Source organism: Kryptolebias marmoratus, linkage group LG24 (genome assembly GCF_001649575.2).
Source record: "Kryptolebias marmoratus isolate JLee-2015 linkage group LG24, ASM164957v2, whole genome shotgun sequence".
NCBI classification, from domain to species: domain Eukaryota; kingdom Metazoa; phylum Chordata; class Actinopteri; order Cyprinodontiformes; family Rivulidae; genus Kryptolebias; species Kryptolebias marmoratus.
The window spans coordinates 3,573,833-3,592,623 of NC_051453.1; the positions used below are offsets into that span (position 1 = coordinate 3,573,833).

Consider the following 18,791-nt stretch of genomic DNA (forward strand, 5'->3'; position numbering starts at 1 on the left):
GAATTGTAATACCAAGTACTAAAACTCATTAAGAATATAAATTTAAAGTTTTATGGTCTCTCTTTCTCTCTTCTCTCATTCTGAATGGGCAGCAAATGATTTATTACTTTACATATATCTTTCTGCTTGTTTATTTTTGGTTTATCAGTGTGGAAAATCTCATTTTTCTCCTTTTTTAATCCTTTAATTAAAAACCCAACCACAATTTTAAGATTTATAGCAGTGCCTCTTTGCATCCACCTGTTAGCAACATTGAATTGCTTCTCCTCATATTGAATCCTATCTGGAGGAGCTGTTCAAGAAACATCATTAAACTTTGATTTATCACTCAGAGCATTACGTGAGTTAAAAGTTGGCATTTCACTGGACCAACGACAGATGCAAATTGGATCGTGTTAGACTATAGTTGGGTGCAGTCATGCAGTTAAGAGCATAAGGTGCAATCTCTGCCTACCTCTTCATCAGCCCCCACCACTATATACTGAAGGTATCGTGGGTTTGATAGGACTCTAAAACTCAGCTACTCACAGTTCACTTTTCCATAAAATTCTATGCTGATAATAAATGTTATTTAAACTGAAGAAGCCACGTTTACTGCTCTGTGGAGCTGAAGCTTTTCAATATTAACACGCTGTTCAGAGGTGTTTTGGTAATTCAATGTGCTATGCACACAGCAAACCTGTGAACTGGACAGTATCCAGATCATGTTGCATTTACTGGCTAAATTACTGCAGAAAAAAGTAAAAAAGACAGGAGAAGTACATTTTTTATGTGTATTTACTTGTGTTTGACCTACATTTGTCAAACACAAAGAAATACAGATTCTGTTCAAAGCAAGATGCATGTCTTTATTTAAGGACATGTTTTATTTTAAAACAAAACATTTAATAACCAGAAGTGAGGAAGCTGCACAGAAGGACAGTCAGAGTGACGTCTACTCCACCACAAGCCAAATCACTAACCTAAAACAGTTGCTTTGTTCACCATAAATGGTTTTAACACATGCTCCACTTAAAGCTAAGATCTATAATAACAGCCTTTTACCAACTCTGTTTATGTTTGAAGACTATTAGACTAAATTATATGTCATTCTTTTTCCCCCCTCAGAGACTGTAATCTCTAAGTTTTGGCACATGCACCATCGAACGGTTTGTCGCTGAGGGTAACCTCTCCTGACAAAAAGGGAAGGTAAAATATTTTGAACATGTTGCTGATTTTGGCAGGTTGTACTGAGCTGCAGGGTTCCTTCTATCAGGGCATCTTAGCCTGACTTGTTTCCTCGAATGCCCGTCACGACCTGTTGCAGCTGTTATTCTTAAAGGTCTGTGAACTTTACAATAAAACACAGCTTTGCATGACATTAAACTCCACTATCCTCTGATTTGTTAGCCTCTAGGATAATAAATCACTTGTAAAAGAGTGCCAGTATGTTAGCATACAGGGGGTGTGAGGATCAGAACATGAATAACATCAGGACAGATTGGATTACGTAGAGTTAGAATGTGGTCAGTGGAATTGTTTAAATTTAGGTTAGCTGATTTTTTTTAAGAACAAAGTCTGATCCAAGCTGGATAAATATTGCTTTAATAGTGTTGGCAGTCTAAGGTGTTTCTACATTAATGTTATTGTTGCCATCCTGAGTTTTGTTTTGCCACTTGCTTGGTATGCACTGGTTTTAGCTTAAAAACGAGAAAGCTGTACAGGTTATTCTAAAGATGTGTGGACTAGAAAAAGAACTCTAGCACCATCATAGTGGAGAAAATGAAGACATTTATAGCTTATTTTTTTATATTTATTTGCTAAGAAAATCAAATTTGATCCATATTCATTTTGTTGTTGTTTTGTTTGTATCTACATCTGTAAAAATGTCTCACGCTCTGAGCTGAGGGGAGGGAAAAGATGAGCACTGATGTGGCTGAAAGACTGACTGTTAATGACACGATGAAGGTGATGAGATCTGTATGAAGTAGCAAGCTCATTAACTCATATAAACATGTTTTCACAAAGTGTGGCAAATTTAGTACTTCATACTAAAGATCTGTAAAATGGACATAGTTACAACCATTTTTTGTTTGCTGAGGTTAATAAGCTGTGGTGGCCATCTTCAACTGGGTTGACTCCAGAAGTTAATCAGTTGTAGATGTCCACCTAATTAGGATTTTCTGAGAGTTTCATTAAAATCTCTGCTGTGGTTCAGGACATATTTGGTAAATAGACAGATGAAACTGACACGTGCACACATACACACACAGAGAATTACATTATCACCTGATTTTTAGCAAAGGGCAATAATTATAGTTTAATAAGCTTTAATCACTTGCACAAATTGTTTCCAGGGAAAGTGTTTGCCTAATTCTATAAAGCTAGTTAGCACATATAAGTCAAACATGTTGTATGAAGATGTTATTAAAATTTTATGTTATGTTAGGGTAACGATTGTGCAGGATTTTGAGCCTGATGCATCCTGTTTTTCTGTGGAGGCAGAGACAGCTATTGAAAGGCCGAGGTGAGAGAAGTGGGGTCTTGTGGTTTGCGTTGGTTTCTAATATTGCAGAGGTAGTCCTTCAGCAGCCAAACGGCACCATGTGACGGTAACCGGATCGGTACGCAGCTGCAGCACCAGGCACCCTCGGTCGTCCCCAAGGCCGCTGGAATAGCGACAGGGCAGGTCCACACACATGCAAGCACACCCACCTACTGTACACACACACATATCAATGTGTGGAAAATCCCTAATAGTACAGGATGAGGGTAAGTGGGGCGGTGCAGCAGAGAACTCTACACTGCCTGTTTCAAAGATGTTTTGAAAAGCTGTGAAATTTCTTGTCCAACCACGGCAGGCTCGATTACACACAGTGCTGTTCTTTAAACTGAGCGCCTGTATGTTTGTTCTTCTGTTAAATGAAGGGTGGCGGTGGTCAGACGGGAAGCCAGCTTCAGTCAATTAGGAATGTTTCTGTCAGGGGGCAGACCAGACTCTTGTTCTCTATTAAAGCGTTGCTGTTTCTCTTGGGTCTGATGGCTGACGCTGGGAGTTTATAGAACAACTCTGACAGAGAAAATGTTCCCTAAACTCTACTGAGAGCTTCAGAAAAAGACTCAATCTGGCTGTGACTGAATTATCTTCTTTTTAAAATCGGTAGAAATTTGAATCTTTGAGGAGAAGCAATTAAACGATTTGACTATTTCCCTGAAAGTTTTAATAAGATGGACTCCACTTTCATATTTCCAGCCAGAGGACATTTATTTTAACATAAAAACTGAGATCATTTCAGGTTTGGAAGACTTCTTCTGCTTTTCTGTATTTTTATGAAATACTCCCAGATTCATCTGCAATGGACAAAACTAGTCTGTAAAGTGCAAACAGGTTTACATTGTTTGTCTGGTGAGATGATCTATTGATTTCGTCTTGTTTATCTGTGTGTTTGCTCATCCATCGCTGGTTTTGACACTTGCAGTGACCATACATCTACCCGGGCTTTAGAAAAATTATAATGATTTGACCTCTGCAGATCAAAATAGATAACTCAAGCATCTCTCTGATACTACTGTGAATCAAAAACTACAGATGAATGACTCTTGGTAGTGGTTCCAGAGTCTAAATAAATCACTCCATCTGCTTGAGGAGGTCACTTTATGATTAAAAGCTTGGCTTGTCAAACTCTGTAAAAGGCTGCTCAAAGCTGGGCTCTGTTTTTAGTTGAAGAGGCAAAGGCAAATGTGTTTTACGGTTTGGGTCTAGCTGTCCATCAGTCACCGTAAGCAGCAGTTTTTGCCTTCATAAATAAATCCCTAATATTTTTAAAGATGATTGCACAGCATCCAAACCAGTCTGTGCAAACTCAGGCAATGCTTTCTGGTCTGTGGTCACAAATCAAATCAAGATTGCCGTGCCCGTGTTTCAAATGCGTGCACACAAGTGTGGAGTAACCCTACACCAGTATCTTTGAGTTAGACTCGGCTGCCAGACACCAGAGAGAGCGTGGAGCTGTTGCAGGGCAGAGGGACGGCAGATCAAACACTCTGAGCCATGATACTCAATGTTGCATGACACTTATTGAAATAAGTAGAGGGGAAAGCTGTGTGGAGCGAAATGAACGGCCACCAGCGTGCCAAATATAGTGTCTTATTGATAAAAATAAAAAGCTCAATAAAAGGGGAATTCAAACACACTTGAGTTTGATGTATTGGTTCAACATTTGTTCATATTAGAATGAATTAATTGAGTGAAAACTGACTTTTTCTTTTAAAACTTTGCTTTTAGCTTTTTAATATGAAGGTAAAATATGAGCTTGTAGCACTGATTTGAGCACATATGACTTAACTTTTCTACAATATATGTTAAAAAAACTTTTTCTACAAGTGCTCAAAGCAATGACATTGTAAGCTCATGTATTTTGCAACATAACGCTAGAGAAGAAAGCTTATTTCTTCAAAAACTGAATTTTTCAGTAAACAAAGTGATTTTTTTGTCTGTTTGTTTGTTTTTAATACATAAACTCTGTGTGGTTACAGTTCACAAACTCTTTTTGATACTTTTTCTTGAATAGTAATTTTTACAATCACAAAAAAGTTAATTTATACAAAAACAGGAAAATTATGAGAAATTAAAAAAAACTGAGTTTATATATACATATACATTTAAGCTGAATACCAAAAAAGAATGACATCCTTTTTGAAACACACAATATATATATGATTTGACAAAGTAAATTATTTGAAAAAAATGTTAAAGGTTTACTTTTTCAAGCTATTTTTAATTAATACTCCTATTGTTTTCAATGGATAAAATATATTACAAATAAATCTTATATTACAGAAAATTTCCAGAATTAAAAAAGCCTTTTTACAAATTAAATAAATGGAAATATTAAATAAAACATAGATAAGAACTTTTGAAATAAACTGCAGCATGATGACTGATAAATAAATATAAGAACATGTAAACCAAACCATTTCAATTAACTACATGAACTTTGTGTTCACAGTTAATAAATGTGATCTGCCTAATGTGTCAGTCGTTGTTTTAATCTCCTCAAATTAGAAAGCTAAAGAGAAACACTGTGAACAAAACCTCCTTCCTAAATCTGTAAGGACAGAAATGGATTCACAAATGATCACAGAGCAACTTCCCACAACAATATCCTGGCATGCTGGGGATAAGTATAGAAGAGCCTGCTGTATAAAACTAAACCCAAATGCCATGAGGGTTTGAATGATTTGTTTTAAGCTCTCAATCCAAATCAGTTATAGCTGGTGAGGGCATCAGACACACACCCAATCCATGAAAATATCCAAACAAGCAGTGGTGTAAGATATCAAAGAAGTTTTATATTATAATCTTCGTCATGTTCCAACAAAATATCAAACCCGTATCCCACATGATGCATACTTTCAAGTATAAAATGACTGTTTATTCTGAGGGTAAAACGCTGATTTCTGACATCTCTGCTGTGAATAATCATTTGAGAACTGAAATGTCTGTGTGCAAGTTCAGCTGGGGTTGTTTCGAGCACGCCAACAAGAAAGTAAAACAAATTCTTCTGAGCAAAAATTAAATAACTTTTACTAGAACTCGGTGTGTCAGGATCTCAACACAGCAGAAATTTATTCTCTGTCCAAACATTCAAAATTCTGATTGTCTCTCTCTCAGAAGTGCCAAGGGAAATGACCTTGCCACACCAAGACGCTTGCTTTTAGTCCGCTTTTAGTCTGTAATGAGGCGAGCTGGCAGGGGGATCAAAGGCTTTCCACTGAACCCTGATACTAAATGTTGCTGATGATCTGTCTAAGGCCAGAGCCGACTGATCATACCAAACGAGTGGGGAGGTTGGGTTGTGATCTGAGGCCAGTGAAACACTCATATGATTGAGAAAATGCCTTCCACACAATGCTGTTTGTGCACAAAGTGGGTGTAAACACTAAAAACTGTAAAAGGAATTAAGAAAATGAAAGAAAAACAAGATGATATTCATAAATCTGCAAATACAGTTGGAGTTTGGAGGCTTCATGCTAACCAAAGAACTGGTTTGTGGTTGTTAGGCATGAGCTGGAATAAAATTCTGATGGGATAATAAAACAGCAAAAAAGCACAAATTCATGGTTTTAAACCACAAGTTTGCTTTCATTTAAAAACAAAAATACAATTACTGTTAATTTTGTAGCCTAAATAATGTCACATAATGATTAATAATGATTATTAAAAGTATAAAAGTACCAAATAAATATTTTTATTTATAGTTATTTTAATTTAAATGCACAAATATAAATAAAGAGACTGAGAGAACACAAGTGAATATGTTGACAGTGTGTCAGCTCGTTCCTGCACTCAGGATGGATTTTAAACCAGTTTGTAATCAACATTTTTATTGAGTACATTTTCTATTTAACTTAAAGTTTAAGATCAAGGGTGACATTTTAATTTAATCCAAAGCATTGAGAATAAATTTAACTGTTTGGTGTTTCATCTGAGGAACAAAAGAAAATAAAATAAACAAACTTATTATTCTCTCTGGTATCTTTTCAAAAGGAACAATATAATGGATAAATTTAGTGGTTTTGACGCCATGTTTTGACACCATGGTATACCTTGAAACCAGTAATCAGCCAATACTTAGTGGAGGTGTATGCAGATGAAGATGTTTGGTTACAAGCAGAAAAGGAAGAAGGGGGTTTAGTTTGAGGTGAATGGAAAGACTTCTGAAGCCCTGATAACACATCACCTGGCTCAGTGTCAAGTTTCCTCTGTCCTTTCTATTTTCTCCAGCTTTCACCATCACTTCTACAGCCGAGAAAGTTCACAAGACGAAAAAAAGCAAAGCTTTTCTGCCACGAATGAGTGAAATCAGTTGGGCTGAAATAGAAATGAGCAAACGAACAGCATGAATGCACACAGAGGATGACAACAGGCAGAGGGTATGAACCGAAGAGACATTTTGGAGCCATTTAGATTCAGAAACATGTTTCAGCCTGTTGACACTGCTTTGTCAGCAATCTGATCTGAATCTGACAACACCCCTTGACTTCCCTGTCTCCCAAACCACTAATGAACGATTAAAAATAAAATCGAACCAATCAAAAAGCGCAGAGCACTAAAAGCTAATCTGTCTGTTTCTGGATGAATCCCATATGAGAACTGCAGAACATGAGCGGCATCTTAAAGCAGGGCTGCCACACACGTCGTCTAAATATACTTCAAAATTAAACATGAGGGAAATGAATAAATAAGCTTTTATTTTCATTATAGCCCTGCCAAATGAAGAGGGGTTGATTTTTGCATTTAATGGTATTCTTCGCATAAATCTTTATCTGGTACTTTTTTATTGTCATGGTGAAAACTGCAGTTTGTTGAGGCTTTTATATTGTATATGTGACACAGATTTTGTGTTCAAAGCACAAAGATCTGTACTTTAATACTGAAAAACCTCTCTTTCCTTGGTGCCAATCTTGCCTTTCTTGTCTGTATGTGAAAAGATGAGGAGAGAGGTGCTCTGATATGCTGGTAGACATTCATAAATAAAGACCGCGATATCGCCTCAGTGTTGACGCCATAAGGTCCAGAGTTGTCAAAAGTATCTGACCTTCATCTTTGCAAGATTACAAAGCAGAAGAAAAAAAACTGAAGGGGAGGAAAGTAAGAAAGTGGATATAGATCAAGTGCGTGTTCAAACAAACTCAGCTGGCGTCAACCTCTGCAGACAGTAAAGAACAATGTCACCTAGGCAACACTGGCGCACTCCTGCTCACCATTTTGGTGATTTTCCTCATCTTTTTTAAGCCTGTTGATGAGATAAAATTACACTGCATGAGGTATGAAACAGTGACTCAAGTAATTAGAGAGTTTAAGATCATGAAATCACAGTAAGAAACTTAAAAAAAAAACTGTTAAAATGGTTCTTATTTGGAGAATAACAAAAAGACTGATAAAAAAATGAGCACATACATAAAAGGAGCAGAAAAGATGCAGATATATATTATCTAAGCAGAAACATTTGTTGAAACTTTGTTCTTCCTTCCAAACTTCTTATAAAAGGTTTGGGATCAGCTCTTAAAACAAACATTTACATCTAAATTTGATTTTATTAATTAATCACAGAGAAACAAAGACAGGCTTTACCTTTTTTGTGAGGTTTGATTTGCCGTATCTTTTAAGCAAAAGAACAAATATAAATGATAAAAATGTGATTCAGTTCATTTTTATTGCACTGCATGGGAGGATAAAAGAGGTGGATACTTTAGAAGATTTCTACAAAAATTATATATTGAGTAAAATATTTGTATCTTTCTATGAAATATTTTTGTAATTAATACAAAATTGTAAAATGCATATATTTATAAACACTTAAATAATACATTTATGTTGCAAAAAATGTATACAAATTTAGATTTCTTATGCTTGTAGCTTGAAACTCAAGTTCATACATAACAAAGTGCACTAAAGTCTGCTTTCCATTTGCCTGTCAGGCCCTCAGCAGAGCCTCCACAGAGAAAGGCAGGGGCCTCACAGCAGGAGTCCTCACCGAGCTGCGCTGAGGACTCTCCTCGGAGTTAGCAAGAGGTCCTGCATGGGCGGAAAGAGGCTCTGCAATCCAACCTCGAGCTGCCAGAGGTCTGGTATCAGAAGTCCTGTTGTGTGCAGGGACGTCTGAGTCAGTCAGGACGCACTGATCTGATCTAAATAGAGAGACTGTGGTTGCTGAAGAGCCATCTGAGTCCATTATGTCTGTCTGTTTTGAGCCTGGTTTGATAAACCCAACATGTGGCATGGTGTTGACATCATCTTTGAGTCTTTGTTGTGATGGCAGAGGTATGAGCTCGGGCTGTTTTTTCTTCCCACAGTCTTTCCAACCATCCTGCGCCTCCTTACCCTCCATGTGTTGCACAAAGCTTTGGCATAACAAAAAATCATTATAGTCGCCTCCTGCGGAGGACCTGCTCTTCAGGTGGAAGAGCTCATAAAACTGGAGGCCACACTCACAAAGAGGCTTATATTTGTACACCGGCACACAGCTGGATGTCCCTGCAGAGGAAGAGTCCTTGTTGCAGCAGTGGAGGCCAGGGGAGATGGGCAGAGGAGGGGGGTGAAGTAACGGCATGAGAGCAGAGGAAAAGTCGTTCTGCAGCTCTCTCTGCCTCAGCTCACGCTCCAGCATCACGTTCTCCAGCTCCTTGTCTGCAAAGGCTCGTCTCTTCCTCATGCGGGCGCTGATGGAGGGGCAGGGGAAGTGTGTTTGGTGACGCTGTGGCTGCGGCTGCTTTGACCAGCTGGACGCATCGTAGTCTGGAGACATCGGAGGGTTAAACCCTGAACATGGAAGCAAAGCCACAATCACAATCATATGGTGGATAATAAACGAGTTCCAAGCAAGGAACTGCTTTGCTTTTTGTTTGAACGCTTTGTTGTTTATTGTTTTAATTATGTGGTTGGTTAGCTTTGTCATTTTCAATTGGCTGAGGGTGCAGGACGACTCAGAGGTTTAAAAAGTAGACAAAGCTTCCAGCAAGAGCTAACTGTATGCTAGCAGGTATTAATATGCACTCTAAATTAAAATAGTGACTTGTTGTTATGCAGTGTTTGGGTTTGTTTACACAAATTAAGTATGTCCTCTTATATGTAATTAAGGAAGACTGGAGGTGCAGGGAGCAGAACCATTTAAATGCTGCTACAATTACAAAAGATGCATGTCAACACAGCATGTCTTTCCAAACACTTCCAGAGTAGTTTGTGGTAGTTAGAATAAATAAGACAGGTAGGGTCTGTACTGCTTTCAGCTGATTTTAACTTGAACAGTTTCCTGTCAAACTGACTCCTCTTTGGTTTACTTTCCAAAAAAAGGTACAACAATTTGTGATAAATACGTTTCAACACATTAAAAGCACCGGCACTTTCTAAAGAAATTCACATTCTAACAAAGTCTGGGTGAAAAGGGAAATGTGAATAAGAAATAAGGTGTTAATTAAACTTTACCCTGCGGGAGACTCTTAGCCATGACGCTTGACTCAGCTGCTCTGCTGAAACACTGATATGCTGTTCTCCTCAACGGAGCTGAACACTTGACCCCCCTTTTACCCTGAGAGAAATAGGTGAACAAGAATCAGACATTTGTACATAATTACTTTTTACAGAGACATCCTTCTATGGGCAATTACATGGAATTAATACATCTGTAGGATTCAAAAAGTGAGAAACGTGGATTTCTGGTAATTGATATAGGAATTTCTATGTAAATGTGAATAGAAATTCAGTTATTGACATTATAGCATTTATAAAGCCTTTGTTTCTAATGTTATTTTCTGTCACACATTGTTTTTATTAAGAGGATTTAAACAAAACAAAATCGAGGTACATTTTTTTGAAGTTAGTGGTCTGCATGATTTAATGTTTTAAATTAATCTTTGCTTTGTGTTATTCTTTATTTATTTTCCACTTTCACAGACATCTTTCATTAGATTTTTGTCAGAATAAGACTTGACTGACATGAAATACCAGCTGGTAGCTCTAGTCACACAGAAAGACAGCATTAAAGGGTAATAAAACATTCTCCAGTGTTTAAGAGTTGATTCAAGTTGTAAAAATATAAAAAAAAATGAATATAAATGAAGAAAAACAAAGTTTGGGTGAGCCATTAACCTACTTCATTATAATTACAGTTACTTATTTCTACCATAATGTGCTACAGCACCTGTCATTTCCCCACCCCTGTATTTCACCTTTTTTAGCACACAGGCTGCTTTTAATTAACATTTTTATATCCCTTCAACACGTTTTACACTAACTTGCTCATTATTTTCATTCATTTGTTTCTCCAGCATGTTTTACTAAATGTCATGTCAGACTTCTTTTCAATAATCTGTTCATAAAAAGCAGTAACTAGACGTTGCATTCAGTTTGTATTAAATGTTGGCTAACTCCTGCGTGTTTACGCTTAATGAAAGAAAATAAAAACTGATAACTTTAGGAGATCATTTGTTAAACTTCCCCTGTACAACATTTGCGCAGTGTTTCCAGTACCACAGGACTTGCCAACAAGCCAGGCCTGCTTTCTGTCTCCACGTCCCCGGGTGGACTGACCTGTCCCTGCGCTCTCCTCACCTCGGCAGCCTGCTGCCGCCGGAGCGCGACCTGCGCCGCCATTACGCGCTGCCGCTCCACCACCAGCAGGCAGCATGCGCAGCGACAGTCCCTCCAGCGGCAGAAGCGTTTGTGGCCCTTCAAACACGACACGACGCCGTGGTTTCGACAGCGCGCACATTTGGGGCTGCGGGTCATCTTGCGCGCTTTCTGCTGGTGGCCCCCAGGAGACGGGGCCACCTTGTTCTCTCCTCCCTGGGCTCCGGGGCAGCCGCGCGGTGCGGCGCAGCCGTCAGAACGCGTCACATCAAAAACTTTTTCAGATTTTAGTTTTGCTGTTGTCTCCAGCTGCGGGCCTCCTTCCAGCTGAACAGACATCTGTGACAAAAAGAAGAAGAAAAGGAATTCCACTTTTAATCCGTTTTGTTGACACAAAGAAGGCTCTAGGACGCGTGGCACAAATCTTACAGTTAAAACTTAAATAAGATAACAAATTTAGTGGAAAGGTCACCAGGAACACAAGTTGTGCATATAACTAGAAAAATAATCTCTTAGGATGAAGCTAATTAAAATAAATCACCTTTTATCAACAAACTGAAGTCTAATCTGGATCACCGAGCCTGACAGAATCCGAACTAACCTGGGCTACATGTGGTGGGGTGTCCTGCACCAGCCTGCTGCAGCAGCACCACCACACCGTTTTCAGGGTGGAAACTTTGCAGCCAGCCGCCAGACCTTTGAAATGTTAAGCCTCTCTCAGCTGCCCCCAGTTTCCAAGAAGAAGCGGACTGCAGACTGGCCCGTAATGCCGAGCTCCTGGCACGGGACCCACCGGCAGAGGTTTGGGGAAGCCCGACATAAAAACCAGCTCCCTCCCCACATAAAAAACCTTCTACCTGCACCGCCCTGCCCACCTTCTGTTGTTCTCATCTTTTAAAAGATCACTGAAGTCTTGCCCAACAGTAGCTCTGACTTAAAGGCCAATGGCACAATTAATGTGTTTTTCATAAAAAGTATAACTATTTAAAATCACTTATGACAATAATATTCAGAAAAGGACAAAAAATGATAAAACAATGCAACCATTTGGGCTGAATATGAGCCACACAATGTGAAGACTTATAGGAAATGAACTAATTACTTGCCTCAGGGAAAGCAAGCTGAAGAATTTAAACAAGGGGGATGACATTTTCATTTAGGAGTCATCTTTATGCTCATAGCCATTCATTAAAACTTTAAATAATTCCTCTTGACGGTTCAGATTCTCCATTTCTAGGACTAAAACTGAACAATCTCAAAGATTTTAAGACATAAATTGACTATTCAGAGTGCTTTATTGTGACAGTGAAAAAAGACATTTTAATGCAACTTGAGGTATATCATAATATTTTATTCCATAGCCATTTGCAAACTATAGACAATCCAGTTAATGTTATGTTCACACCTTTCACTTAAAGGTTTTTTCATTCATCTGCGTTTCCTGAGCAGTAAAAGCTTGTTCACCTCTAAGTGCTGCAAAGAGCTGATGTAAAGACTCCTTTAACATGGAAAGAAAAGTGCGCTCCCTACTGGACACATTTAGTAATTACAACTGGGGTAGCTCCTCCAGAAAAGAACCACTCTAAGTCATTTGTCTGAATTTGATTATGACACAATAACAATCATGTTTTTACATTGTTAGCTTGTAAACAAACAGCTCTTACAGCAGGAACAGTATTGTTCTTTCTGAGGATAAAATGAATTCAGATGGCTCTCCACCACAGCTTACTTACATCACAGCTCCCGTTAAACATAAATCTTGAAAATTATTTCCGCTGCAGATATTTGCAGCTCAGTGCAAACAGGATTTGTTAAAAAATCATTTTATTTTAGCATACACACAAAAAAACCCAAAAATGTGTTGAATCAAAACTTCAAATCGCAAAAACATTTTTTTTTCTAGGTTTCTTTTTTTTCAGCGACATATCTGATTTCAGTTTGGAGTTCATTTTTTATTTTAATTTTAATTCTTTGTAACAGTCTATCTAATAAAAATAGAATAATTTTATAGAAAGAAAGAAAAAAAAAGAAAGAAACTGGCATTGTAGTAAAAATCAATATTTTACAACACAGTTTGATCATTTTCAATATCATTTAAATGTCACATGGTTCTATGCTTTTCCACATATCTATAATTGCATAATTTCTAAGTTTATGAGCTGAGTAAGCCCACTTATGGATAATAAAGATTAAATGTCTCACTGTGAAGACAGAGAACGTTCTGCTGATATATTTGGCCCTAAATACATGAACATGGTTAAAATCCTCATATTCCTTTAAACACCAGATTGTTTTACATTTTATTCTTATTGCATTGCCACATGGAGAATTATGTAAAGAATTTCAGGCTTCATGTGGGGTCTTCACAACAAAGGAAACAGATTTGAGGCAACCAATTGAAAATCAGTGGAGACAGTTTTAGCAGCAATCAGAGGGTATAGAAGGAGACAGCGCCGCAAATCAAGGCTGCAGACGCCCTCCGTAAGGGATGCCACAGACTGTTTCTAGATATACTCTACTTTTGTTTCATCAAGACTCTATATGAGGCCTGTGTGTTCAATATAGTAGATTTTTAAAGCTTGCTTTTAATTTTACAAAAAAAAGGAACAAACTTCTTGTTTAGGAAGAAATATTGTGAGGTAACACAACAAAAAAAATAGTTTAAAGTGTTATTAACTGCTTTTTCAGTACATTTTATAACCAAGTGTCAAAAGGTGGGTGATAATGTGTTTTTCCCATGTCTGTGTGCATGTGTGCATCTGTCTATCTGTTAGCAAAATATCCCATAAACCATTTAATGTATTTTAATGAAACTTGCAGAAAACAGTCATTGGATGTACATCTACAAGTGAATAACTTTTAGTCACTTTGATTCAAAATGGCCACCACAGACAGCTGACTTTTGAAAACACAGAAATGGCTATAATTCAGAAAAAGTTAAAGATATTTAGGTGAATTTTGGAATGGTTTTAGCTAAGACTCATCCTTAACTCATAGTGTGAACACTAAGTGATTCTCACAAAATCTTTGCTTAATAGTTTCTCATGAACTCTTTAGAGTTAACTTCATTTGTGTGTTATTAGAATATGTCATGAACCACCAGATGGAGTTTAATGAAATGTAGATGTACATTTTCAACTAATTAATTAATGGAGTCAGTCCTATTCAATATGGCTGCCACAGCTAATCAACACTGGACAACACAAAAACAGCCTTTCTTCAGTCAGTTTTACAGATGTTGTGTTAAAATTTGACGTGGTCATTTTTAAGATTTTTTCACAGCACATACTCCGACCATGACATCCTACAATACTGCTTCAGATTGCACATGACATTATTTTCCAGGCTTGACCAAAATGGCTACAACTGTCATTTTTCAATGTAAGATGATGACATGAAAGGTGGCAGGCAATATGCATTCCCTGAGGAAGGCCGGGTCTTTAATTTTATATGAAATGATATTTGGAAAAAGTGAGCTTTGTGACCATAAGCTGCATTTATGCTGGCTGTATACATTTTGACATGATGCTGAAAGCTCAGGTGGAAACGTGCCAGTAACCTTTGGTCCCGAGTCCAGACTTAGCCATGACCAGAAGTGCTCTGTCAAAAGAGTTTAGCTGTTAGCTCAAAAAAAAAAGGATCAAAGATCAAATATCAAAGATGTTGGTGGATGCTGAAGCCAGCTGAGCCTCAATATGATCCTATTGTGAGACAACCAATTAAAACTAATACACATCTACAGAGATGATGATAAAATGCTTTGACCTCTTTTTAATCATCTGACAGCTGAATACCAAATAATCTGAAGCTGACGCTGTGCTTCAGCTAGTCTGTGCAGTCAGGACAAATAAATTTGCCATCATCTAGTGATAGGAAAGGCTTCTCTTAAATAATGCAATAATGGAGAAATTCAACGTGAAACCAGTTTTACATCTCAAGATAGTAAATTAAATTTGTAAAGCACTTTTCTGGTCTTGTTGACCAATGAAAGCACTGTTACGCTGCAAGTCACATTCAGTCACATATTCCAGTCAGCAGATCAATGTTTTGCCTAAGAACGTGTCGTGAGGTGAGGGAACTGCAAACAGTCAGGCTGGTGACCTTCAGCAAATACTGCAAGAACGTGTCTTCACCAAGTACTGACAAACACTGATCATCTGGGCGCATCCATTTCAGTCACAGTGACCCAAATGTATCAAAGGAAACAAACAAAGGAGATGGGAAGCTGCAGCACTCAGGGGAATTGCTGAAGAAAAAAGGAAAAAAAAATCAATATAATTTTTAAGCAGCACATGGGAAACACAAAGGCTACCATTTGATGTGATGGTACATTAGATTTCTATAGTTTAGTTGTTCATGTTATGTGTCATCTAAACAGTTTATAAGCAGCAAAACAACAATAAGACAGAATTTGTACATAACTTTTGCTTTTATAAAACATTTTCTGGCAATAAAATCCCATTTTGAACTTGATGTCTTTATAAAAATTGTTACCCCTTTTCAACACATTTTGAAGACCAAAATCAACTTGCTATACAGACAGGAGAACCAAAGCCTTCATGTAATCTGTGTTCAGTCTATTATACATTCAAAACTCCTAGATGCACATTTTGATACCCCAAATTAACCTATAGATATTTTTTTCCTTATTATTGTGCAAACATCAAATGCAAATGCATGGAAAAATATAGATATTATTATGCTGATGATACTCCAATCACTTACTTATATTCCAAACATGTCTTAGAGATAAAAACACAACCTGGATGACTTTTAATTTTCTGCTATTGAACTCAGACAAAACGGTGGTTGTGTTTTTTGGATGTAAAGGTGAATGGCTACAGTTCCTTTGTAAGATTATATGAGAAATATGCACAGTGCTGTACAGTATGTCCATTGAAAACAGATAAGTACCTCCCTCATAGATACCATCAGCTCTACTGCTGCCTGTGGTGGAGTGAGTCTCTCAAAGCCCTTTGAATCTCAGACAAATTGACTGCCATCAGCAGTGACATGTTGCTCTGACATTCCAGTTGCATGTCCTCTTCTTCCCTGCACTCTCTTCACTGTCCTGTGGTTTTGCTGAAAGTTGTGCTCATCTGCTAACGTTTTTGTTGCAGAGATGGAATTTGACAGACTCCTTGGCTTCCCCTGTTCAGCCTGCCAACCTGTCCCCCTCCATCTGCCTCTACCCCGATGACATCTCAATGACAAAAGACAGAAAACAGACAACCTTTTAGTGCTTCTCAAGGACAAGAGAGCTGCTCCAACTTTAAATAACAGGCTGGCAGAGCTTGAGAGGTAAGGTGCATTTTCCAACAAACTCTAAGGCTGAATGTCAATTCACTTCAAAGAGAAAAACATAAAGACACTGAACTATGTTTCATGGTGCCTTTACACAAAGGCTTTAGCAGCTTTATCCACCTTCTTTCAAAGAGATACCTTGGCACTTATCAGCAAAAAGCAGGGGCTATTAAGCCGACAGTCTTTTTTTTTTTCCAGGGAGATTTCACCTGCACCCTGGAGATTGTTTGAGTTGTCAGGCTTCTTAAAAGTGGAACAAACACCTGCCTAAATAAATGAGCTCCATTATATCAGACACAATTATGCTTGTTTAATATGCTGTGCAAAGCTGCAACACGATCTTGGAATCTGTAACATGAACCGCAATGATGAGTTTCTGATGAAACCATAAAAAAAATAAAAGTGAAAAAAAACATCAACTTAAACTTTGATAGCCCGGGGTTTTTATACAAGTATTAAATTTTGGCAACAGATGAAAAGGATATAACCGCTCCTTCAAGACGTCTGACTCTGTGAGAGCTGAAGGTTCTAGCTGGCAAGAAGCGGACAGGATAAGTTTAATTTTTTTCTGCCATAAAGGCTGACTGCTAATCAAAGAGGACCTCTACGAGGCTTTGAATCTGATGCAGATTACACTTGTTCATATTGTAGAACATTTCTAAATTCTTTTGATTAATATTTTTTTAATTAGTTATCATAAAAATGTGTTGTGGAACTCGGAGAACAATAATGTCTGGATTTCTCAGGGCCAAAACACCAACGGAGTAGAGCTGGAGACAGAACCTTGACAATATCAAGCTTAATCTGGGCACAAAGTGTACCTGATTTATCCATACAGGGAATACTGATTTTTTTTTTTTTTTTGCACAGGTGAGGGTGAGAAAGATATGAAGACACAGCCAGATGCAATCACAGAGTGGAACAGAAAATCTATCAGACCAGAGATATTCTGAGATTTTTGAGGGTGCAGACATGCTTTATCTGATCTGTGAAGCAAATTGTAACATATTCAAGTTTAAGTTCTTTAAGGCACCCTAATCTAAAGTTAATGATGTTCTATAGTCTTGTCAGAGAAGATCTGATTATCTAAATCAGTAAGGGAAACTAAGGGTTTTGATGGAAAGGGAAAGAAGCATACCTGTATGGAATCAGACTCTTGGGTGCAGAGTGATGGTACAAAGAAACAGCCCTGTGGTTGTAAACATATAGTTAGATTTGTGTCTTTATGATTTTATGCTTTATGACCTGTAGAAAATCTTCCAGGAGCCAGAAGTTGCTCCCTCCTGTTCTGTTTGGCTCAGTGTGCTGTTGGGTTCACTCCATCTGCTCTTCAGTCCATCCCATCTTCATTCTTCTCTTCTTCTCTCCAGACAGCAATCCTGCTTTTTATTTGTACTTTTCTTTGCACAAAAAAATCTCTCTGTCCTTTCTTACCTACTTATTTAAGTTTCTCTTCAACGCTTCTTTACTTCAACATTTTGTTTCCATCCTTTCCAACTTCCCCTCCATTTCCTCCTTCATTTTGTTGCCATTTTCCCTCCAACTGTCTTTTATTTCTAAATATCCTCTTTCTGCTACTTTTCATTCATCATTTCTGGACTTCTTTGTTTCTTTTCATTCGTTTAGTCTTTCTTTCTGTCTTGTAGAGGATGCTGGGAGTTTGTACGTCAAAAGGAAGAATGGATCCAAACACAGAGAAGGGCTGCCCTCTGGTTGATTTATACTTCTGATGTCAGAGAATAGTTAATCTGAGGTAAATGCTGATACCAGGGACTGGGAATATAATTCTGTTCCTTTTTTTCTTTTAAATGCAAAATGACAGAAAAACATTCTTCAGCTGTTAGTTGTTTAACTTTTGTTCCATTTGATGCCACTAGGTTAGACAAATCTTGCACTGACCCCAAAGATTTCACTCAGGATGATTTGTGGTTTTTATAAACTAATAGAATCTGGAAATGTTTATCTGTGAATTAGGGAAGAGTGGGGTAAGTTCACTGCAGCAGCAATAAAAGTTCAGTTTCCAGCTTTTTTACTGTTGTTTGGTTTGGTTGCTTCTTTAGACATTTAGGTTTTATCTTATGTGTATTTTTAAAGTGCATTTTCAGTACTTTTTGCACATTCTAATTAACCTATGAAATCTGATAATTATATGACAGAGTTACATTAATTCAAAGTTCAACAGTTACTTTAAAATGTAATGTTTTTTAAGCTGGAAAAAAGTTTAAAAAGAAGAACAATTAGGAACACTAAAGGTGACAGGAGATGAGCCGATAAGAAATTATTTTAGAAGAAAATAACATTAAAATGACATAAAACGACGTTCTTGATAAAACCAAATAACTCTTCTTTGCATTGCTAATCCATGTACTGCCATCAT

General features: G+C 37.6%; 1 protein-coding gene across 3 annotated transcripts; it reads right to left on the reverse strand.

The window, feature by feature from the left end:
- Positions 1–8,181: 8,181 nt before the first annotated feature.
- dmrt2b (doublesex and mab-3 related transcription factor 2b) lies at positions 8,182–11,942 on the reverse strand. Of its 3 annotated transcripts, none has more exons than XM_037974044.1 (4): positions 11,712–11,942; positions 11,093–11,449; positions 9,968–10,070; positions 8,182–9,304 (listed from the first exon to the last, which is right to left on the reverse strand). In XM_037974044.1, the coding sequence occupies exons 2-4, from the start codon at positions 11,447–11,449 to the stop codon at positions 8,460–8,462; spliced, it is 1,305 nt and encodes a 434-aa protein (XP_037829972.1). In that variant the 5' UTR covers positions 11,712–11,942; the 3' UTR covers positions 8,182–8,459. The 3 variants fall into 3 exon arrangements, with proteins under 3 accessions (XP_037829972.1, XP_017275915.1, XP_037829971.1); XM_017420426.3 differs by having other exon boundaries at positions 11,072–11,449; XM_037974043.1 differs by having other exon boundaries at positions 11,072–11,449; positions 11,652–11,942.
- Between the last annotated feature and the right edge of the window lie 6,849 nt (positions 11,943–18,791).

Bases quoted from the DNA above. Each gene is read 5' to 3' on its own strand.
- dmrt2b (XM_017420426.3), bottom strand. From the start codon at position 11,449: ATGTCTGTTCAGCTGGAAGGAGGCCCGCAGCTGGAGACAACAGCAAAA. The intron at 10,071-11,071 runs GTCAGTCCACCC...TATTTCTCTCAG, and splicing joins TGAGGAGAGCGCAGGGACAG to GGTAAAAGGGGGGTCAAGTG. The intron at 9,305-9,967 runs GTAAAGTTTAAT...TTCCATGTTCAG, and splicing joins GGCTAAGAGTCTCCCGCAGG to GGTTTAACCCTCCGATGTCT.